At 39.0% G+C, this 23,352-nt stretch overlaps 1 protein-coding gene across 2 annotated transcripts in view; it reads right to left on the bottom strand.

The window, feature by feature from the left end:
• LOC121921424 (myosin-1B) overlaps window positions 1-22,951 on the bottom strand; it is a 110,870-nt gene extending 87,919 nt beyond the window's left edge. Inside the window, exons 1-30 of one of the 2 annotated variants that reach the window (XM_042449510.1) lie at window positions 22,935-22,951; window positions 22,650-22,697; window positions 19,267-19,495; window positions 19,036-19,179; window positions 18,566-18,722; window positions 17,465-17,492; window positions 17,252-17,369; window positions 17,027-17,119; window positions 13,963-14,026; window positions 13,744-13,842; window positions 13,539-13,642; window positions 12,783-12,921; window positions 11,997-12,115; window positions 11,695-11,844; window positions 10,740-10,910; window positions 9,378-9,684; window positions 9,191-9,273; window positions 7,664-7,751; window positions 7,411-7,528; window positions 6,857-6,980; window positions 6,638-6,774; window positions 5,549-5,804; window positions 4,471-4,713; window positions 4,187-4,363; window positions 3,416-3,561; window positions 3,221-3,311; window positions 2,737-3,126; window positions 1,513-1,639; window positions 1,262-1,380; window positions 864-1,060 (exon numbers count right to left, since the gene is read on the bottom strand). In XM_042449510.1, the coding sequence (XP_042305444.1) occupies window positions 864-1,060; window positions 1,262-1,380; window positions 1,513-1,639; window positions 2,737-3,126; window positions 3,221-3,311; window positions 3,416-3,561; window positions 4,187-4,363; window positions 4,471-4,713; window positions 5,549-5,804; window positions 6,638-6,774; window positions 6,857-6,980; window positions 7,411-7,528; window positions 7,664-7,751; window positions 9,191-9,273; window positions 9,378-9,684; window positions 10,740-10,910; window positions 11,695-11,844; window positions 11,997-12,115; window positions 12,783-12,921; window positions 13,539-13,642; window positions 13,744-13,842; window positions 13,963-14,026; window positions 17,027-17,119; window positions 17,252-17,369; window positions 17,465-17,492; window positions 18,566-18,722; window positions 19,036-19,179; window positions 19,267-19,470 (4,193 nt within the window). In that variant the 5' untranslated portion in view covers window positions 19,471-19,495; window positions 22,650-22,697; window positions 22,935-22,951. Of the gene's footprint in view, window positions 1-863; window positions 1,061-1,261; window positions 1,381-1,512; window positions 1,640-2,736; window positions 3,127-3,220; window positions 3,312-3,415; window positions 3,562-4,186; window positions 4,364-4,470; window positions 4,714-5,548; window positions 5,805-6,637; window positions 6,775-6,856; window positions 6,981-7,410; window positions 7,529-7,663; window positions 7,752-9,190; window positions 9,274-9,377; window positions 9,685-10,739; window positions 10,911-11,694; window positions 11,845-11,996; window positions 12,116-12,782; window positions 12,922-13,538; window positions 13,643-13,743; window positions 13,843-13,962; window positions 14,027-17,026; window positions 17,120-17,251; window positions 17,370-17,464; window positions 17,493-18,565; window positions 18,723-19,035; window positions 19,180-19,266; window positions 19,496-22,649; window positions 22,698-22,934 lie in introns of those variants that run through there. The other variant, XM_042449511.1, reaches the window with a different exon arrangement.
• Between the last annotated feature and the right edge of the window lie 401 nt (window positions 22,952-23,352).

Here is a 23,352-nt window from a genome sequence, read left to right as displayed (position 1 = left end):
CATCATCATCATCATCATCATCATCATCATCATCATCATCATCATCATCATCTTATTAAAAACCAGGAATGTCTGATAGAATTAACCATTAGGAAAACATCTAGAAAAATTGGATAAACAGATGGTTCTCCAATAGATAGTGGAAACACCCATCATTGGGGGCCTTTTTGATTTCAACAGGGAGACCATTCCACATGTTGGAAACCACAACTGAGAAAACCCACCTCTGTACCACAGTCAAACAGGCCTTAGGAAACAGCAGTACCGTCAGCAGAGCCCAAGAATTCCTGCAGACTGTAGAGACTGCAAGAACCTTCGAATATAAAGGCCCCAGAGAAGAAAATTTATATTCTCTTCATGATACACAAAGATTTAGGATAAACATAACAAATAGCACAGCCAGGCTTGCCATTAGGCAGAGTAATATGGAAGTTTAAGATGGGCATTTTCAAATGAAAGAACAGCAAACTATACCTTATTTAGTAAACTTTTATTGTATTTTTACCACCAGGAATGGCCTGCTTTTGAGACCTTTTGCCTCATATGACATAATGTATGGCATATGAAACAGTATTTGTCTGGTATTAAGCACTGTGCATCTTGTTTGTGTGGGCTTTGTGAGAAGCACCATTTCCTGTTCCACCACAGGAAGCAAAATGTCTAGGGCTGACACTGAGAAATGGCACTGCCAATACTCAGATGAATAATATACTCTTGCAGTCAGACTTGTTCAAAGCAATAACTTTTTCTAATGTTTCTATTGTTTCGCTAAGCTGAAGTTCCTTAAATCATGCAGTTCCTGTGGGCCATGTGTAACCCTCATCTATTTTATTTACAGGCCTTTGACCCACACTCGTACTTACTTGGCCTCCTCAAGTTCCTCAGTGCGCTGAATGGCATCAGTCTCATATTTGGTCCTCCACTGGGCAACCTCACTGTTTGCCTTGGACATGGCTCGTTGGAGTTCACTCTTGGCTTCCTGTTCCTCTTCATACTGTTCTCGGAGGAGGTCACAGTCATGCCGAGCAGATTGCAAGCCATGGGCCAATGCATTCTTAGCCTAGAGAATTAATACCGAAGTATAGTTAATGTAGATATTCAGCGCAGACACTGGAGAATGGGATACATAAAGAATTCTTAAATGTTCAAATGAAGGATGTCTTACATTAGTGAGATTGTTTGGAAGAGACTACCATGTGTCTCTAATTCACATTACTGACATTATGAAAGATAAAATAAACTTTTGCTTCCATTTCCACACCTTTATCTCTTCCTCAAGTTGTCTCTTCAGTTCTTCAATTTGTTGAGTGAATGCTTGCTTGCCTCTAGATAACTGGGAGATTAATGCGTCTTTTTCATCTACTTGTCGTGAGAATTCACCTGAAACATAGAATAGAACACAGATTTCTCTTAACACAGAGAGATAGAAAAATTAAATTAACATCTTTTTCAGATCTGCCAATGTCCTTACAGGTATTCCCATCATCGCAATTGTTTTCTTAAAGGTCTTACCTGATTCTGTCTGCAGGCGAGCTCTTTGAGCATTCAGGTCATTAATAGTGCGCTGCTGCTCTTCATCTTTTGTTTTAAGCTCACTGATCTGATCTTCAAGGGTGCGGCACAGCTTTTCAAGATTGGCCTACATGTGTACAGGCAAAAGGAAAGAATTACATTATTTAACTGCAGTGCGATTTGAATTTAGTTTCATATATTTATTGGTCTCTGATTTACGCTGTATATGTGTATATTCCTTAATAGGAAATAGGAAAGGACCTGGAGCAGAGAACTCTGAATATGTAATACATTATTACACTCCAAAGGAGAAATAGTTGTAAACATGTATTTTGTAAACACTGAATTTGGACTCTCTTTTATGATGTATTTAAACATTTATCTCATAGATAACTTTTAAAGTTATTATTTTTATTTATTTTGCACAGATGCTGGAATATTTCAGAGTCCACAACTTTTGCAATGTAGCATAAAACTACAGAAGTGATTCCTAAAGTGGGCGGTATGCCCCCACCAGGGGTTAGAAATATCCATGGAGACGGTGAAGGAAAAGGGGGCAGCAGGGAAGGCTTCAGTCAAAGCTGGTGTGCAAGAAAGAGAAAGGGAACCAGCAACCTTTAGGACCATGGAGTTAGACCATGTGGTGGTGGTGGTGGTGGGAGGGGAAGTGGCAACATAACGGAGTTTTCACATCTGGGCCCTGCTTAAACTGTGTGTGTTTTTCCAGGAATTGGCTGACAGGTTGGAGTTGCACTGCTGTTCCTGTTTTCTTTTGTCCAACAGGCTAAGAAAATCTTGGTGGGATAGAGACAACTTGAAGCTATGTGAACAAAGAAGGATTGAGAGTACTTCCTCACCAGGGAGAAGCTTCTTCCTTTACACTCAGTCACTCTGGGAGCAAAAACAGAGCAACCAGCCAACCGGCCTTCTTTGTTTTAAGGCTCGCATGGGCAAGAGAGAGGAGCAAGCATGGGTCACTGATGTTGCTGTAGTCACACATGGAAGGTAAAGGGGGAAAAGGAGGCAATGTCAAGCTGGGTGTAGGCCAGGTAGATGCCAGTGACAGGCTGGGTGCTGCACAAACATTAGACCTAATATCAGGAAATAGCCCTTGGGTTGTTGCCCAAGAGGAAAGAGGGTGGTAGCCCAAAAAAGTTTGGGAGCACTAATTACAGAAATGAAATGTTGCTGTTCTTACAGTGAATTTTCAAACTGTTAGCATACCTTGGTCTTGGAAACAGACTCCATATTGCTAGCAAGGTCATCAATCTCCATTTTCAGCTCACTCTTTTCCTTCTCCAGCTTCTGCTTGACACGTTGTAGATTATCAATTTGTTCCGAAAGTTCAGCTGCACTGTCTGCGTGTTTCTTGCGCAGGGCAGCTGTTGTGGCTTCATGCTGAAGGGTGGCCTCTTCAAGGTCCCGGCGCATTTTCTGGAATTCTGCCTCACGTTTCTTGTTCATCTCAATCTGGGCTGCTGTTGCCCCACCAGCCTCCTCCAAACGCTCACTAATCTCTTCAAGTTCCCTGGAAAGATCACCCCGTTGCTTCTCTGCTTTGGCCCGAGATGCTCGCTCAGCCTCAATCTCTTCCTCCAGCTCTTCAATACGGGCCTAGAGAAAAAGGAGCAACCACACATATTCAAAGCATCATCCCAGGATAATTTATTGTCCCAGATAAAAGGGAGCCAATGTTGGATTGACTTGCCTGTAACTCCTTGATCTTCTTTTGCAGCTGGGATCCCAAGACCTGTTCATCTTCAATTTTGCTTTGGAGCTGGCTGATTTCAAAGTCTTTCCTATTTGCAACAAAACATGAAGTATTGATTTCCTAATCAAATGCTATAAACAATGTGTGGCATAAAGACCTCCTAATAGACCTCGCATGAAAGATTTTAATTACTTCTTTAGCTTTTCATCCATCTGCTGCTTGTCATTTTCCAAATCCATTAAGGATTCCTGGGACAGCTTCAGATCTCCTTCAAGTTTTCTCTTGGCTCTTTCAAGGTCCATACGAAGTTTCTTCTCTTGTTCCAGAGATCCTTCAAGCTGAAGAGAAAGCGGTATAAAGACCCTATCATTACCAGGGACATCACTAGGTGCATGCAGGGAATGTGGGCCACACTAGGTGACACCCTAAGGTGAGGTGACACCACTGCTCCCTAAACATCTGCCTTTTAGCAGAAATCGGCTGTGGCATTTGCCTGCATCCCTTTAAACTGCTGAAGACATGGTGCGGATGGGGTGAAGCTCAGTGTGGGGGGGGGAGAAGCCCCAAGTATTTTTTTAATTAATTTAAATTTGTTTTTAATGTTTTAACAAAAATATTAAGTTTTATTCTTTTTATTTCCTTTATAAAATTTCACTTTAACAACATGAAACAATGTACATGTATTGATAATGTAATTTAAAGGTATAACTTTATTTTTGTTATTTGTTTCTGTTCGTAACTATTGCCATTACATTCAGTGATAAACAGGATTTATGATTTATGAGTCTACAGTAATTTCTACAAAAAAACATTACTAAGGATTCTGCATGGAGTGGTATGGGGTGGTCAATAGGGGTGACACCATAAGTAATCGCACTGGCTGACACCAACACTAGTGATGCCACTGACCATCATAACACTGCCTTCACCTCAGAGCTGTTCTTCCCCTGTTATCATGCTTACATCGTCCACTTGCTGCTCCAGCTTGGTTTTTGCTTTGGTCAGAGTATTCACTTTGTCCTCCTCTGCCTGCAGGTCATCCAAGGTCTGCTGGTGGGCCTCTTGGAGGGCTTTCTTCTCTTTAGTAAGTTTGGCAATGGTCTCATCCAAGACTGCCATCTCCTCAGTGAGGTTTTTCACCTGTTAAGAGGTGAAGGAAAGAACAATTAAACATGTTACCATGTTGGGCATTGTCAGTCCAACATTCTAACTGTCTGTGATAGCATCAGGCATATTTATGTTAGTACCTTGTTTTCTGTGGCATGCTTTTCCTTTTCAACTTTGGCTAGTGTTAGCTCAAGATCATCAATGTCTTTCTTCAGTTCTGAGCATTCATCTTCCAGTTTCCTCTTTTTGGCTGTCAACTCAGCATTCATTTCCTCTTCATCTTCTGCCCTTTCAGTCAGCTCCTTAATTTTAGCTTCCAGCTGGATTTTGGTTTTGATCAGCTGGTCACATCTCTCCTCAGCATCTGCCAAGCCATCAGATTCCTGAAAAGAAATGTCACATTTCAAAGGATCATCCCTAGAGTTGCTTTGTTTTTGTTTTTAAAAAATTAAGTGGTCTGTTTCGTTTCTAACACTGAAGAGCATTATTTTAGTAGCATTTTAAAAAATAACACCTGCTGTCTTTCCATGTTTTTTTAAATTCAAATTCCCTTCAGAAAATTCACTGCTTCAGTAGATGTTCTCACTGAGAGTATCTTTTGTAGTCATTTTCAATATAATTCATTGATTCTCATATTATTTTTAAAAATAAAGACATTTTTTTCCACAAATTGTAGTAACATCTATACTCAATCTAAGCAAAGGTGGGTCTTTTTAAACCGCAATTTATGTAAGTAAGTTTACTGATGCTTTCCAGAATCAAGAAACCAGCATGGAAGATTTTCAAAGGTATCCCAGTTTTCTCTCCATAAGTATTTTGTATATACTTAATTACAACCACAATATTAGCTTCCTCATTCCTTTCTTTTTTCTGTCTCTTGCATGATAGACACCTAAGCTGAATTTGTAAATAATATTCCTGACTACAGACAAAGAAGTTAATTTGAAAACAAAGAGATAAATATTAAAAGTAGACCTGTTATTCAGAATTTGAATGCAGTCTTCAAGAGTTTGTACTCACTTCCAGAATATATTTTATAAGGACATGCTAGGATTAATTTATTATATATAGCTTTGGAAAACCTAAATAGACCAGGATATTCTCAGTACATTTTTCCTGTAATATTTAAATTCTTGAATTTCTAAACCTAAGCAAGATCATTTAGAAAATCAATAGAACAAAAAACACCAACAACAGAATGTCACCAATGCTGCTTACAGCCTGGACTTGGAGCTGCAAATCATTCTTCTCTTGCATCAGGGACACCATTTTTTCTTCAAGTTCCTTCCGTTTTGCCTCTGACTTTGCAAGATCTTCCTTTGTTTTTGCAAATTCTTCTTTCATAGTGGCCATCTCCTTCTCAGACTCAGCACTCTTCAGCAGAGGCTTTATCTTGAAGTACAGCTTCATCCATGGCCAATGTTTGACATTCATGAATGAACGGACATTATACTGGATAGTAAAGATGGCCTCTCTGTCAACAAAGTTAAGATATAGATAAAATTCCATACAGTACTCTAGTCAAGACTTGAATGCTCATGGCCAAGGGTCTTTGCAAAAACCAAATGCACTGCAAAATTTACCAATAAACCTATAACCATAAAACAATAAACAGAATCTGGGACAAAAACAAAACAAAAACAAGCAATCCCCCCACCCCCAAGAATAAAATAGAATAACTAAACATTAAAATCATGATGAAATTGGGTCACTAATTTAAAACAATCTCTGGTGGCACTTTGCATCAGCCAGAACAAAAAGAAGCACCCTAGTAAATCACAAAGAATAATCTTAATATATATTCAGAAGTATAGGTTTCATGAGAAGTTAGAAACACTTCAAACAGTTATTCAGAATCGTTTCAGTTCATTAAGAAAGGGATCCCTTCATTTATACTGATTCATTCTTCTTGCGTTTGTACTTAGAAAGAGGCAAAGCATTGTGGAAAAAGAGAGAAAGAGCATGCAGATTTCATGTACATCATATCTGGTGTGATAATTATCCCCATCTCTATAAACTGCTGTTAAACATATTCGTTGTGTATAATGAAAAGTTGTATAATTCCTGTCTATGGTGGTAACTTTGACCTAAGCTCTTTCTTTACTATATGTTTTAAGAGAATTTTGAAATCTGATTTATACATGAAAAAATCCAAATTTTTTAAATTATTTTTAATCGTTAATTTTTAAGTGATTGATCCAAATTAATGGAGCATCAGTGAGCAGAATTAACTTGTTCACAAAAGCAGTAAAGCTAAACGCATAATAACAAGCCTGCTTTTCTAATGAAGCATGGGATGTGTCATACCTCCTTGCCAACATTTTCTGGTATTCTGTTCTTGCTAAGAAGCCACGACACATAGCCTGTGTACGTGTTATCAGGTGAGCCAGCTTGTCATCTCGCATCTCCTCTAGAAGGCCCAAAAGGCCAGCTTTGAAGAACACCTGGATAAATAAAATGTTACAGAATACTACACACAGCCTCTGTATAATTTGAAAAGTTATTTGTATCAGAGATACTTCATACCTTGGTATGTCCAAATTTATATTGGGTGTGGTCAATATCAATGGACCCAAGAAGCTTCTCTGAAGCTTTCTTGCTATCAATGAACTGGCCCTCTGGAATTGCACTTGCATTTAAAACTTTGTATCTGTTGGAGAAAATAGATATATTTTTTTCCATGAAAGCCACTGTTCTATGAAGAACAATTTGTAATGGTTATTTGGCCTAGAAATCATATTAAGGCATATATAATCATGTAAAATATCTAATCATCTCTGAAAACTGTCAGAACATATGGAGAAAGCAATATACTTAATTCTGAAGGAATATCTACTTGGTTTTTATCAAAAAGAATAATAGTACAATCCTACACATGTCTTCTCAGAACTAAGTCCACTGATTTCAGAGCTTTGGCCTTAATGAATGGGAGTAATCAGTATAGGATAGAAATCCAACTCTGTCTAATCCTCTAATAATCGGAGTCTGTTTTAATTGTTTTAACTTTTTAAAAATATTACTTTTATACATAAAAAAATAAAATAAGTGCAACACGGAGTTCTTAGGGATGCCAAGCTAACCTCTGTTTGAAATCACCATAAATGATCCTACTGGGAAATCCCTTTCTGCAAATGCGGATGCCTTCCAATACACCATTGCACCTCAGCTGATGCAGAACAAGCTCATGTTCCATGGCACCTTAAGAAAACCAAATAGATAGATAGATATCACAATGTAGCTCTCAAAAACATCCAAGCAGGAATCAGTACCAAATGATATAATACAGAAAGCCAAACACTTGTCACACATATCTTTATACCACAAGCCCCTTACCTGGTGTTTTAGTTTCATTGGGAATAATGCAGCGTACAAAGTGTGGATGAGTGCTCCTCAGATTGCTCATCAGCTTGTTTAAATTCTCCTGTAGGACCAGAAAGTAAAGGTTTTGTGCAACATGTGTTGTATGCAGAGGAGAACAATTCATGCAATCAGTTGGGAGGGGGACAGGAGATACAAGTCCTTCAGAAATAAGAGGGATAGTCCTTCAGATATAAGAGGGATAAACATCAGCTTTCATATAATTTATTACACATTTCTAACATACACATCTAAAGTTTATTTCATGATTGGGCTGCAATTTGTATTTGCAGTGAATCAAGCTGCTATTCAGGTTTAACTGGAGCTTGTTTCCTTGAACATAGGAGAAAGTCTTTGATGAGAACATTGTACAGGTAGCTAATTATTTTATTTTGTGGTTGTATTGTTAGCTAATATATAATAAAGGGACACAGAAAAATATCAAATGGCATGTCAAATTTTTCTTCAGTACTGATTTTGGGGGAATATATTTTAAAGCCATGAATACCAATCTTTTCTATGCCCTTCACCCCTAGGAAATGTTTGGTTAATGTTTACACCCCCTACACAAATGTTTACATTTGAAGATGAAGAAGTCTAATTTCTATTTTTTTTAAAAAACCACAAACTGAACCACATATAATACTGTGGGTGAACAAACTGAAGTTTAAAAAAATAAACGTTGACCTCAGTGCATAAAATGCCTGTCTAAAGTGAGCAATTAGATTCTAATTTATTCAGAAAAAATTGTAAAGTATTGTAAATTGTACTGTTCTCTCCTTTTGATTAAATTAACACTGAAAGTACTATGTATGCAGCACAATCACATACAGTGGGCTTTTGTCATCTGCAGGTTTGTCATCCGCAGATCTGAGCATCTGCAGACGGCAATCCCCATTGTTCCCAATGGTGGTGTATGCATGCGGCCATGCTAGCAGCCACATGCATGTCATGCTGCCATTGGGGACAATGGGACTTGAGGTCCTGCATTTTTTCTTATCTGGGGGTGGTGGTCCAGAACAACTCTCCCAGTGATATGAAGTGCCGACTGAACTATCACTTCAAAAGCCACATTGGGAGCTGCCTGAGCGATGAACACTGACTCATTACTCAAGGACACAAACCTGTCTTTGTCACACCTCCTGAAATTACATGTCAGACCCCCTGGAGGTGTGGTACCCCAGGCTGAGAAATCCTGTTTTAGAGTTTTAGGTCAGTCAAAAATGTTTCATGCACATTGTTTATGTCTGAATTATGTGGAAATATGTTTTTTTAAAAAAAAACAAGTCTGTGACAAAAAAAAAGACTTTTAAAAAGGAATCTCCATTAATTTGCTCAAATGCAGAATCTTTCTTGGAATATTCAAACTAGCACTCTCAGAATATCTTTCTCAGAATGTAAATAATAAGAAATTGGGGGGGGGGGGGGTTGGGGACAGACATTTTGTTCTCATGAGGTACTTTTTAACCATCAAAAGGAAAAGAGATTTTAGTGTTTTTGTACCCTGAAAAGAGCAGACACAGTCTGGAAGGAAGAGCCCTTCTTCTTTGCAGCTTTCTTGCTTCCGCCACCACCGCCACCACTCTCTGAAATTGATATTATTATTTTTTATTCAGACTAGATGGATGTTTAAAAAGGAAACATCTCTTTCAACAGGTATTAGTCAAAGAATTGATTGTACAATCATTACCAGAATCTGCAGGGCGATCAGCAAACAGAAGAGCTAGAGTCTTCATGGATGATTTCTGATACAGCCCCACCACAGTATCATTCAGGGGGTCCTTGTTCTTCTCCAACCAGCCAGTGATGTTGTAGTCCACAGTGCCAGCATAGTGAACCAGGGCAAAGTGGGCCTCAGCCTTGCCTTTGGCAGGCTTTGGTTTCTGGAAGTTGTTGCTCTTGCCCAGATGTTGATCATAGAGCTTGTTCTTGAAAGAAGTGTCTGTTGCCTTGGGGAACATACACTCTTCTTCCAGGATGGAGAAAATGCCCATGGGCTGGAAGGAACAACAGTAAAGATGAGATTAGTTAGAAGTCAGTGGCTTAAAAGTGCTGGATTTTGAACTAACTTGTCAATTGGTCATTGATTTTTTTTTTACAGTAAAGAAACTGAGTACAAACATTCACACAGTTTGCAGTTTACATCATACTCTGATTTATAAATCTAAATAATTCAAACATACATCCTATACATATAATTCGATTGTAGATAAAGCCTTGTTTCAGGAGAGTATAAACCCTATTTCAATTTGTTCTTCAACATTCTGTCAGATGAAACAGGTCATCTTATGTGGTTTTGTCCTAATATTATTCTTTCCACATGGGGTATAGGAAAACATTCTGTGCCAATGCCCTACTGTACTAAGGTGAAGTATGATGGGAAAAAATTGCACACACTGTCCAAGTACCCTTTCTCTGTTTTCCCTCTCTTTGCCACTGTTTCCTTTGTGTTTGTTTTTAGGCCGAATGACTTTTGGATTAGAGACCTGTTCATAGCACCTTGTACATAGATGGTACTATAAAAATAAAAAGAAGCTTCTAGGGAACTGTCACACAATGAAGTGTTACTAACTTGGCCTGATGCCTGGATCCCATTGAACAATTGACTTACAACTGAAGAATCAGCACATGCAGCTTGGCCATGAAACTTACTAGGTGGCCTTGGGCAAGTCACATGTCTCAGACTCAGAAGAAGGCAATAGCAAACTTCCTCTGAACAAATCTTGCCAAGAAAACCCTTTGATAGAGTTGCCATAAGTCGGAAATGACTTGAAGGCACACAACGACAACAACAACAAAGGCAGAAGTATAGGAATGAGATCTGTAGATTTTATCTAAATTGCCAAGGGCATGATCTAGTCAGCTGCCACATTCAATTCCCTTCATTGTGTACAAGGTTCCTTTCCCTAGAGTTTTATGCCAAGCTCTCTTGGCAGCTTTCCTACAAACAGAGCTGCATTTATGGGAAACTTACATATACTAAATGGTGAATCTCTGACAATCTTCCATGCAACTTCAAGCAGCTTAAAACATTTCAGAGCATATCAAGTACCTTTTCGATGAGTTCAATGCAGGCAGCCAAATCCATTCCGAAGTCAATGAACTCCCATTCAATCCCTTCTTTCTTGTACTCCTCTTGCTCCAGCACAAACATGTGGTGGTTGAAAAACTGTTGCAGTTTCTCATTGGTAAAGTTGATGCAGAGCTGCTCCAAGCTGTTGTACTATGGAAAAAGAAGACACATTTTTAGTAATGATCACAATTGTTCACCCAAAGTTACTATCTCAATGTCCTAAAAGGTGCTTTTCACAGGATGTCTGTAAGCAATTGCTCACAATAAATGGATTTTTTGGAGTCTGATACGTAAAATTCATGTCACCTTTGTATGATTATGATTCAGTCTAGTACTTCATAAGATCCAGTTTCTGCATCAAGCTGAGTCTTCGCATCCAGAATGGACATTCTCAGATTAGGTTTTTATTCTACTGCTATCAAGCATTGTTAATTGAATTTTACAGAGACTCCAAATTGTTTTCCATTTGCAACTCTCTCATCTATCTCCCCCCCCCACAAAAAACAAATAAACAAACCCTCAAATGAAGATAGAAAATCCATTATGGATGCAATTACTTCTGACTGGTAGCACTAAAAGCCCTCCAGAAATGTATTCTGTGTGTTTCTCCATTAATGTGATCCATACCAATATTTGTTTAAGGCAGTATATGAATGATTCTTTTCTTAAAGATTAATATCTTTAAGAACCATATGAATATTCTTTTCTTAAAGATTAATATCAGCCTTAAAGAAAGATTTGTAAATTTCAGGTTCAAATTTTGAAGAGATAATTGAGTTAAAACTATATGATCCCCATGTCTACTTATGCTAACTTTATATTATGTCAGGGATAGTTCTCCCAACAGTGGTACAGTTCTCTGATTTAGTACAAAAAAAAACCACAAAACTGTTTTTCCTCTAACTTTACATATTTGTTTTTCTTGTTTTCTTACATCAAAAATTTCAAAGCCAGCAATGTCCAGCACACCAATGAAGTATTGTCTGGATTGCTTGGTATCCAGTTGCTGGTTAATACGAAAGACCATCCACAAGAACATCTTCTCATAAACAGCTTTTGCAAGAGCACCGACATTATTGTACACCTACAGAGATAAGACAATATTGGGGGTTACCATTTATAGCGGGAAAATATGATAAGAGAGAGCATTGGTGCAATAATTAGTGACTCATGTCTCTTTGGACAGAGATTCACATGGCTATACAAACCATGTGTTTTTTCTGAATGTAAGATTACCTGCTGGACAGTTTGACCTTTGGTGACATACTCATTGCCAACCTTGACTCGGGGGTAGCACAGAGCTTTCAGCAGATCTGCAGAATTGAGGTTCATGAGGTAGGCTGCCTTGTCTGCAACTGAACACAGATAGGAAAGAAAGATACTCTCAGTACAGGGATGCTAATTAGAGCCAGTGTTAGCAATGTCACTATAGTCAATCTAGGGGAATCACTGCTAAGATTTACCTCAAAAAAATTAACAGAGCATTCCCAAGTGGGGGTGACACAATATCCCCAAAACAGGATAATAGGCTCTAGTGTTGTTCTACAAATATCTGTGGGAGGCCTTACACAAGAATTCATTCAGTGCAAATAGGAAAGTTCTGCAACTGTTCTTGTGCTTCCATGTATATAGATGTTTGTACAAAATTGTGTGAAAGAAGAAATAGAAAAACTTATTTGGATATAATATCACTTTTGTACAATGAACTAGCAAAAATGAATGGAAGATAAGTTCAACTTGTGGAAGGACACCTTTGGTTCTAACACCAGAACCATCCCTTTTCTTATTTAGTATGTTTTGTTACAAATCAACAGCAGCAATTTAGCAAATATAAAAGCAACTGTCAGTTAAAACAATAAACTGTTAAAGTACAGTTGCTCCTTACAGCATAAGGCATGTCTGGCATGCATCTTTTCAACTAAATGTTCTCATTTCTTTTGCAAAAATGTAATACAAATTCCCACAGAACAAGACATTTCTCTCTGGAATTTCTAGGAAGCCTGCAGCAAGTTTTTCCAATACCTTCAGTGCCATCTGGCTCAGCCTGCTCCTCACGCTGCTTCTGCTTGAACTTCATGTTCCCGTAGTGCATTACAGCTCCTGTCAGCTTGTAAATGGCAGTCTTTTCATCAGCATTGAAGCCCAAGATGTCAATGGCTTCCTATCAATTGAAGCAGTGGTAAATATTTGATCCAGGACTGAGCAAAACCTACTCCTTTAAATCCACTGGCTCACTGGGAGCCAGAAAATTTGGGGAGCCATTACACCAATTAGGAGTTTGTAATTCCCTCCCAACAAGTGAATAGGTTTCCCTTTGGAACAACATGACATCGGGATGCAGTGTTATTTGAGTGGAACTACAGGGAAGAAGTGGTAATCTGGAAACAAACTACATGATGATGTATTATCATTCTAGAGGCAGCACTAGGTGAAAAACCACATACGGACACATACATCTTCCTCTGGGACCCATCATTTTACCCATATGCAGTCAGACATGCTTCTCCTTGTTGAAGGAAATGACAAACAAATGATAGGAGTGCTGCAAGACTACATTTAAAAGAAAATTTGGGAGGAGACAAATAACTGAATCCACTGTTACCCCCAGGCAACATCCCATCCCTGAACATTCTTATAGCATCTACCTTCACAGTATTTGCAAGAGAGTTATCTCTATAATCTCACTCCCCATTTCTTCTGAAAGAATTAGGCAAAAAACTAGTGCTAGTTGTAATCGATTTAATACTCCAGAGGGGTCAAATCCTACAATTTACTTACATCAGTTGCCATCAGCTCTTCCTGATCATTAATACTGGCAACGGTGATCTCCCCCTGACTGACAAAGTGATAGTCATAGGGGTTGGTGGTAATCAAGAGCATCTCTGAATAAAGAGAAACACAAGCATAGATTAGTCCCATCTACTGTGCAATGAAGACATCAGCAAACGATCCCACCCATAAAAAGAAATGGGGTTCTTCTTACCAATCAGTTCTGGCTTCTTGTTGGACATGATCTGATAAAAGATGTGGTAGCTCCTTTCAGCTTTCAGCTGGAAAGTAACTCTGGATTTCTCCAACAGATCTGCAAAATAAATTGAGTATAATTAGCCAAGCAAGCAAGGGAGAAGGAAGGAAGGAAGGAAGGAAGGAAGGAAGGAAGGAAGGAAATTGGGAGGATATATCTTTCCACCAATTTTCTTACATGTCTCAATGTCAGCAGAAGCCAGTTTGCCTGTAGCACCAAAATGGATTCTGATGAATTTACCCTGTACACGGAGAAGGGCACTTAATTAGTACAAAACATTTAAACCAGAGTTTCATTTATTTCAATGACTTGGCCAGGCCATTTTTAAACTACAGTATATTTGTGATGGGATAATAACTGCCAACTGCCGCTAGAAAAACACTATGAAAGGAAAACCAAGAGGCCCTTAGCAACACTATCCCAATAGTAGGCCAAAGCATTCTTGGTTATTCCTTTCTGTGGTATTTCAAATACCAGTAGCTTCTATTTTGCAGCTATAATATCACATTCTACAGAATTTAAGAAGTAGTTAAAATGTTTTTGGCTTACTGTTGTACATATGCAAAGATTTTAAAAGGCAATAACACATTTAAGATAGCTATTTTAGTACTATTTATAAAAACATGGTAAGATCACCTAAATAAATATAAATGACTTTTAGGAACAAGACGTTTGTTCAGAAGGCTGATTGTCTAAGAGGATATATCAGTGCAGAACAAACTTGATAGAAAAGCTCAACACCTGGTTTATGCATGTGTTTTTTGTTTCATGGGACAAACTGAAAGTAAGTAATTTTAGCTGCACAATATATAACAACATCAACAGGTTGTTTTAAAATCAAGTAGCTGGCTATTTTCTAAAATGTTATCTTCTATATTAATTTCACTCAATGTGGTTGCTTAACAAGCATGTCTACTTTAGGTTTAACACTGCCCATTTATTGTTGGATGGGGAACTTTCCTTTGCTATGCCATGTTACTGAAAGGGAATGTGGCCCCTGATCCAAAAAAAGGGGTCCCTCAAGCTTGTAGAAAAGCCACAAGTATTGTGTGTGGTCATCAGTGGTTGAAACAATCAGCTGGCTGTTCCTCATCTCAGCCACTAGCTGTGTCCTTGGGAATCACCTCCTGGCCCTTTTGACTAGCATAGGAGTATATAACAATATTTTATGTGTCTCACTTCTCTCCCTTCCTATCTGGTACTGGAAGGGTCAGGTCCATGCTATCCATGTCTCCAGCAATAACATGAGCTCTGTCTTGACTGCACTGTTTCAGTGGATAGAAAGAATATTCCAAAAATGGTTGGAAAATGGGTTTCTCAGTGTTGGGAAAACCTGGTGAAGACCATCCCAGATAATCTTTGCAATTTGAAATCTATTTTGTGTGAAAAATGCATTTTAAAAATGTTTTGCAGGTGCAGAAAACCATATTTTCTGTGCAGGAAATATGTTTTCTGTGCAAAAAAAAAAAAAAACCCACAAAAAAGCCATGCACAGAGACAGTTATGCAATGTGACCCTCTTCCAACATCTCTCATTCCTAGCCAGAGTGGAACAACTATGTTCACTGAAAGTATTATGGGAATACCAGTCCATCTGGATCTTGTCATAAAGCCTATGTTCTTCAAATCTATGTTCCTCAAGACGTTGATGAACCATTTCCATGACCCATCTGAAGCAGCAGATCAACAGCATTTGGGAAACCACTGATATGGGCTAGTTTCAGTTTACTTTGGTTTTAGGAAAGTTATAGCAAAGTGACAGCCTTCAGAGGAATTTGCATCCCACTTTTTACAGATGCAGTGACTGAAGCTGCCTGATGGGTGTGAGAATTAATTTTTTTCAAGGTGAAAAGATAACTGGCAGACAGGCACCAAGTGAGGTTACACAAGAAAGGCCAGGTGACAATGGTGTGCTTTACAGTAATTAGCCCCTCTGTTTTACAATCTCCTGTGGGTCAACAACCACAGCATCCCCCTTTCAGCATAAAGATTTGTAACCAACAGTCTGATTAATATCAGCCATATAGCCACCACCAGGGGTATGCCAAAGAATGTTGAATTAGCTCTGATGAAAGCCCAGCTGCAGCCATGGTTTGTTCATCTTGGAGAGAACAAGCTTACCATAATATACAGTGGGCTCTTCGCATCCACTGGGGTTTGGTTCAGAGAAAGAGAAAGAGAGATGGGGAAAAGCAGAGGATCTCAAGCCTATGTTAGTCAAAGGGCAGTGATATATGTGCCCATGACTCAGCCCACACAGGGTGCATGCTGCTATTGACTAATATGGGGGTCAGAATATCCATGGGAACTCTAATCCATAGAAGGCTAGCCCATTGCTGAAGTGGGCTCATTGTATTAGGCAAAGTTGATCATCAGCATAATACTGTATGTCCTTAGGGCATGTAGGGGATGCCTAATAGAAAAGGTAAAGGTAGTCCCTTGACATGAATGTCTAGCCATAACCAACTGTAGATGGTGGTGCTCATCTCCGTTACTAAGCCGAAGAACCCTGGTGACATAGTGGTTAAATGTCTGTCCTGCAGCCTACTTTTCCTAGCATTATTGTGGTTTCTAATGAGTCATGCCTTCTCTTCTTCTTCTTCATTCTTCTAAAGAATGATAAACACAATATCTGAGCACACAATCTCCACAAAATGAAGAAACTCTTGTAGGGTGTAAATGTTATATGAGTAAAAATAATCTCTAAACCTGCAGATCTTAACAACTGCTAGAGATGATTGCTAGAGTTTGTGACATGTGATCTTCCTCAAATGAATAAATTTCTCCTGCATGTACAGATTGTTGTGGGTATGCAGTTTGTCACAAGACCAAAGAAACCAGCAGCTGTTGGCGATGGGACCTGCTAGGAGCCCCTTGTGGGCTGTGACCTTTGTATGAAGAATCTGACTGTGGGCATTGCAACTCTCATTACAGAGGGTGATGGAAGCATGCAGAGGTCCAAGTAAATCTCATCCTTTCCCATCACAGGAGGGAAAAATTCAGTCCCATCAATTTGATCTGTATTTCTCATCTGGTAACTATAGGACATGGGGCCAGGGGGGAGGCTTCCCCAAGTAGGGGAAATTGCTAGTATCCATCTAATAGATGAAGAAGTAGAGGAGGGATGAAGCTATTGATCTTAGCAAAATTTACTTTTTACAATATTAAATGGCACGGCACAAAGGTGATACAAAAGTAATGATGACAGATTCTTCAACACATTTCTGAAATTCAAAACTTACGAAGCGGGAGGAGTTGTCATTCCTCACAGTCTTGGCATTTCCAAAAGCCTCCAACAATGGGTTGGCACTGATGATTTGATCCTCAAGGGTGCCCTGCAAAATTGTTGTTGCTAAGTTATTTGACACTAACAACCATTAACAAAAAGGTGTAAGCTGGAGTCCCATACTGGGGGATTGGCAAGATGTAAGCAAACAACCAAATACTACTCCCAGTCTGCAGCTTACCTTTAGCTTGCCCGTTTGCTGTGGTTCATCCTTCTTCTTATCAGTGGCTGCAGCAATTGTTGCAAAGTACTGAATGACACGCTTCGTGTTCACAGTCTTTCCAGCACCAGATTCTCCACTGTCAACACAGATAGAAAGTGTGCATGGTCAGCCAGTGTACTTCATACCACGGTTTATTCTGACTAGAAGTGAATTTGTTTGGTGTATGCTTACGTGATCAGGATTGACTGATTCTCACGATCTAGAAAAGCAAAGAGACAAAAATAGAACTCAAATGGAAACAAACATGCTAAAATACACCAGAAGGAGACACCAATAGTCTTAAATTATCTTGGATCTGGATTGCCCTTTTCTTAATTGCCCCACTATAAAGTTTCACGTGGGCACATGGTGAAATGAATGCATATCTTTAAAAAATAGGGTGGCTAGGAAAGGGGAATATCCTGAACCTGTAATAGCGAGTAATTAGGATTTAAGATCTAATACAGTTGAATGAGACACCAATAGTCTTAAATTATTTCCAATCTGGATCAGGCCTTTCTAATTTTCCAATTATAAAATTTCACTTGGGCAGCTGCTGAAATTAAAGAATATCTTTAAAAGACAGGGTGACTAGGAAAAGAGTACAAGTACAAAAGAATATGAAAATCAAAGATATTTACATAAATATAAATTATCATACTGCAGTTGATTTAATAAGTCTATTCTATTTGCAACTAACAATTAAATTTGGGTCTGTGTCTTTTGTAAGACGTGAGGTCCAAACCACACTATAGAAATAATCCAGTTTGAGACTGCTTTAACTGCCCTGGCTCTGTGCTAGGGAATCCTGGGAACTGTACTGTGGCACCAGAGCTCTCAGACAGAAGCCTAAAGGTCTCCCAAAACTACAGTTCCCAGAATTCCCTAGTTAAAGCAGTCTCAGACTAGATTATTTCTGTAGTGTGTTTTGGACCATGGTAATTCATGATTCTTTTCTTTTAAATTTAATGACTGCAGCATATACATTTCCTGCTAACAACTGTGTGCAATACATTAGGGAAAGGTGCATCAATACTGTAAAATAATGCAGTTTGACACCGCTTTTAAATGCTCCATTCTAAGGAGTGCTTGGATGTGTATTTTTACAAGATCTTTAGCCTTCTCTGACGAAGAGTGCTAGTGCCTCACAAAACTACAGATCTCAGGTTTCTGTAGGATGGAGCCACAGCAATTAAAGTGGTGTCAGACTACATTATTTCTACAATGTGGATGTACCCTTAGTCTAAGAAACTGCCACTCTGTACTCACTCTATTGTAGGCTGACTGACTTACCAGTTAACATGAACTGATACGCATTGTCAGAGATGGAGAAGATGTGGGGAGGAGCCTCTTGACGCTTCTTGCCCCTGTATGCATTTACCACCTCTGGGTTGTACACTGGCAGCCACTTGTAGGGATTGACAGTGACACAGAAGAGCCCAGAGTAGGTCTGTAAAGAAAAGATAACTAGCAAACTCAGTGATTTGTGAAATGATTATTGTATATTATAAAGCCAATTATAAACATCACAGCCAGTGCAATGTAGTGGTTTGAGGGTTGGACTAGGACACTGGGAGACTAGGGTTTGAATACCCACTCAGCCACAGAAACCCCTGGGTGACCTTGGGCAAATCACGTTCTCTCAGTCTCAGAGAAAGGTAAAGGCAACCAAGGAAATCCTGTGATAGGGTCGCGTTAAGGTCGGCTTAAGTCAGAAACAACTTGAGGGCACACAACAATAACAAACATCAGCTCATGCTTACATAGATCATCCAGGCTGCATAACGCTCTTTGAGGTTATACAGGACAGCTGGTTCATGGAGGTGGGTCATCATGGCCATGTCCTCAATTTTATCAAATTTGGGAGGGTTCATAGGAAAGATTTGGTCATCCTTTACGGTCACAGTCTGCAAGGAAACAAGAAACCAAAAGCCTAAAGAAGAAGAAAGATATGCTATCATTTCCCCCACTTAGGTTGGTGTTTCTTTACTCACGTCTCCACCTTCTTTCTTGACTGTGACCTTCCCTGCCTCCTTGCTCTGGACTACGCCTTTTGCAAAGGAGATCTTAGGATCCACCACAAAGACTGATGTCTTGGCATCAAAGGGCTTGTTCTGAGCTTCAATTCTCTCCTTTTCTGACTTGCGGAGAAAGGGGGCCGCTGGCCCAAAGGCTGCCATCTCAGAGTCTGAAGACATGGCTGCAGCTTAGCAGAAAACACTGCTGTAGCGAAAAACAACTCATATGAAGATCATAACTTTATATGGCCAACATATACAATCTCTGTTCATCTTCATTATATTGTTTGAACCTGTTCTTTTCTTGCTAACACCTAGGACTTTATTAAACTGCCTCCGGTACCCAACTTATCTCTTCCGAATTTGGCTCAAATTTGGACATCACACTGATTTTATTGCATGGACTTTCCCCTCAAAACAGCTTCCCAGTGCCTCCAGTGTTGAATTCATAAGTCACTTTGGCAGCCGTTTTTTCCAAAACAGAAATGACTTACGGTGCCAGAATTCAACACTGGAGGCCACAGGAAACCATTTTGAGGGGAAAGTCCATGAGATAAAATCAGCATAACTTCCTAATTTGGCTCAAATTCAGAAGAGGTAAGTCGGGCACCAGAGGCAGTGTGATGAATTCCTAACACTGCTACTACCAGCAATGTTCGTGGTTCAGTGAAATAAGAACATATATGAAGTTTCCCTGTTCATACAAAGAAATTTACGTTTTTCTAGATTAGCTCCTCTATTTATACAAATGTGGCTGACAACACCTGCAAGAGATCCACAACACAGTTTGGAAAGCATTGCATGCACTTTAACTTCATAGAACTTAATTACAAATTGTGATAGCAGACTGGGGTGGTATCTATCAACAAAGTTGGTTTAAAAATGGGGTCACTGAGAAACATGCAGAACAGAACTATATTTCTCTATCATGGATTATTTTAAATATCAAGGATGCAATCCCCACCCCATCCCACCACTCAATTCAGACTGAACATGCTAAGTAGTTGTTGCATGCTGAGCATCAGTCAGTAATGAAACACAGACAGGGTTGAGTGTAATCCCCTGCTGGAAACAAATGGGTGAAATCTGGAACAGCAATCCTCCTGTTAGGAAAAAGGATGTACTGTAACATTTGTTCCACTTCTAATAGTGAATACAAGTTGAATGTCAAACAGGATTGGAATAAACACAAGACAACTAAAAATCAAAAGGAAGAGAACAACAGTGTTGCATCCACACTGCAAAAATAATCTGCTACTACTACTTTACTACTTTAACTGCCATGGCTCAGTGCTATGTAATTCTGGGAACTGTAGTTTGTTGTGGCATCAGAACGAAGTAATGTCAATCCGGATTATTTTGGCAGTGCAGATACAGCCTAAGTGCCTTTAGCTTTTTATGGTTTATGTCCTATATATTTTGAAGCTCAGTCTATAAAATAAAAGCAAACATTTTTATAATACCACTCATAGGGTTCTTAGGGAGCAAATGCAATGGTTGCCTTATGGTGACCCCATGAAAATCATCAGATTTCCTTTGGCAACGAATTCTCAGAAGTGGTTTGCCATTGCCTTCCTTTGAATTATAGCCTATAGTACCTGAGATTTAATCCCTCATCCAAATACTAACCAGGCCTGACTTTGCTTAGCTTCCAAGATCAGGCAAGATGTGGTGCCTTCAGAGTATTTTGGCTCTAAATGCCATGTATGTTGATATAGATATTATATATACAGTTTTGTTGAAATAATATATAATTCTTCAAGACACATTCTTATAAGGAAATAATTGCAGGCAGTTTGTACTCTTTGGTCTGTTAACTTGTTCAATTTCTAGAAAGCTGTAGTTTAAAAGGGCGTTTCATGTGCATCCTATTTTTATTTTTATTTTTATTTTTTGGCCCACTGATATGCAGCCATCTACAGCATGGTTCCAAAAATGTTTTCTAAGAAACACCCTTCACTCTTTTGATGGTTCTTAATCTGTATTCTACAAGTTTAAGACACTTTGTGGAGTATCATTACTTCTTCTTTTGCTCACTTTATAGTAAATCAAGAGTTGGCTTTATTTTGACAGGGACTAACAAGCTGGATAATTGCTTTCTACTTAATAAATATCTTTGGCTTCCCTTCCACTAGTCAAGGAGCTTTGCCCCTCTGCCAGTTAAAAAGCAGTTGGACTGCACTATGTAAAACTCTGGATTAAAAAGGAATCAGTGAGGATCATCCCATCTCATGGTAGAGAAGTGTCAAAGACAATAATGAGAGTCTTCAGGATCGGGATAACTTTTTGCCCTAGTAGTTCCCACTTTAATCTGTTCAATGAAGCTGTCACTGAACACATTTTCTTAATGATTACATCATATATTTTTAATTTTTAGAACATGAATTTAAATGTTGGCAAACCAATCTTTGACGTTTGTGTCTAATAAAAATGTCTCATCTCCTTTGGTTCTCCTGTCTCCAGCTCCGTTTCTCTCTATTTACTCATCAGTTGCCATAGAAACACTGAAAGTTATTCTCCTCCTCACCCTCCAAAATGCTAAGCGATATTTTCTGATGGAAGGGACTCTGTGCAAAGATACATTCAGCTGTTCCTTTCTATTAGGTTATGTTACATTGAAACTGAATATACAGTCAGCCCTCCATATCCATGGATTTTTTATCCACAGATTCAAGCATCTACAGAAAACCCCCAACCAAATCTTGATTTTGCTATTTTATATAAGGGACACCATTTTACTATGCCATTGTATTTAATAGGACTTGAGCATTCACGGATTTTGGTATCAATGGTGATCCTGGAACCAAACCCCAGCAGATATCAAGGACCCACTGTGGGCAAAATAAAACAGCTCTCCTGCAAACTAACAGACTTGGTCAGTTTGTCAAGATCTGTTTGTGCTATACAATCAAAATGAGGGAAGACCCTACTGAAATTTCAGCCACCATTTCTAAATAAATAAATGGAAAAATCAAACACTATGCAATGACTGATTCCAAATGCATTCTCAAAGAGATTCCATCAGGGATATTAACAAAGAAATTGAAAAGACCTTGGATTCCAACTGTTTGTTCACTGTGAACATTTTGCAGTAAGACCTTGCAGTATAGAAAATGTCATAGACAACAGTTGAAAGCTAGACATCCTGGCATGTACTTACTAGAGGGGAGGAGCATTTGATAACAAAGTGCCATGCAATATAGACACCATGCAGTTGAGACGGAATACAATTGCTACTCAACGTTTCATGCAGAACACAAATCACAAGAGGTATAAGAACTGCACACTCAGCTGAGATCCAAAAATAAGTTCTTTTTGATTCACCCTTTCCCCAAGAGTGGGTAAAATCATAGTCTTACCTCCTGATGTACAGAATGGGAAGTGAGGAGTGTCACTGTGGACCAATACTGCAAAATAAAAAGGGTGACTCTTGTGGTCGAATGGTTTTTTTTGTTTGGTTTTGTTTTGTTTTTTAGTTTCCAATCACAAATTAATGGCTGGAATCAAAGGGGCACATTTGAAATCTCTGCTGACAGAATCAATCTTCCCACATTAATGGCCAAGGCTGATGGAATGAGATGGCATGTGTGGAATTCAGGGATGCTCCTTCCATTCATGTCCCCCACAATCCCACTGGGACTTACCTATTAACTGTCTTTGGAAGGACAAGGCAGATTGGTCCTAGACCCACCTTTTATACTGTCGGATGAGCACAAGTACCAACCCCTGTCCCTGTCCTCCCCCCCCCCCCCACACACACAGGCCATTCTTCACTCCAGGCATTTTTGGCTAACCTTTCCCTGTAAAGCATTGTTTGGCAAACTTGACTAAAGACATAATTGTCATTTGACATGACTGGATATAATTAGAAATATTTGATGTCCTTTGGACTATGTGAGTAAATGCCCTATAAATAATTTCACAAGGGACTTAAAGAAGAGAATCTGGACTATTCAAGAAACCCAGAGCATGATACAAGGGCTTCTTTGAGTTCTATTGCTGGTGTTGTCATTGCTGAATGACCTCCTCAACACTTAATTTTTATAGCACCATTCTGTTTGA

Source organism: Sceloporus undulatus, chromosome 2 (genome assembly GCF_019175285.1).
Source record: "Sceloporus undulatus isolate JIND9_A2432 ecotype Alabama chromosome 2, SceUnd_v1.1, whole genome shotgun sequence".
Lineage (NCBI taxonomy): Eukaryota > Metazoa > Chordata > Lepidosauria > Squamata > Phrynosomatidae > Sceloporus > Sceloporus undulatus.
The sequence above is the reverse complement of the archived record's forward strand: the minus strand, read 5'-3'. Positions and strand labels throughout refer to the sequence as shown.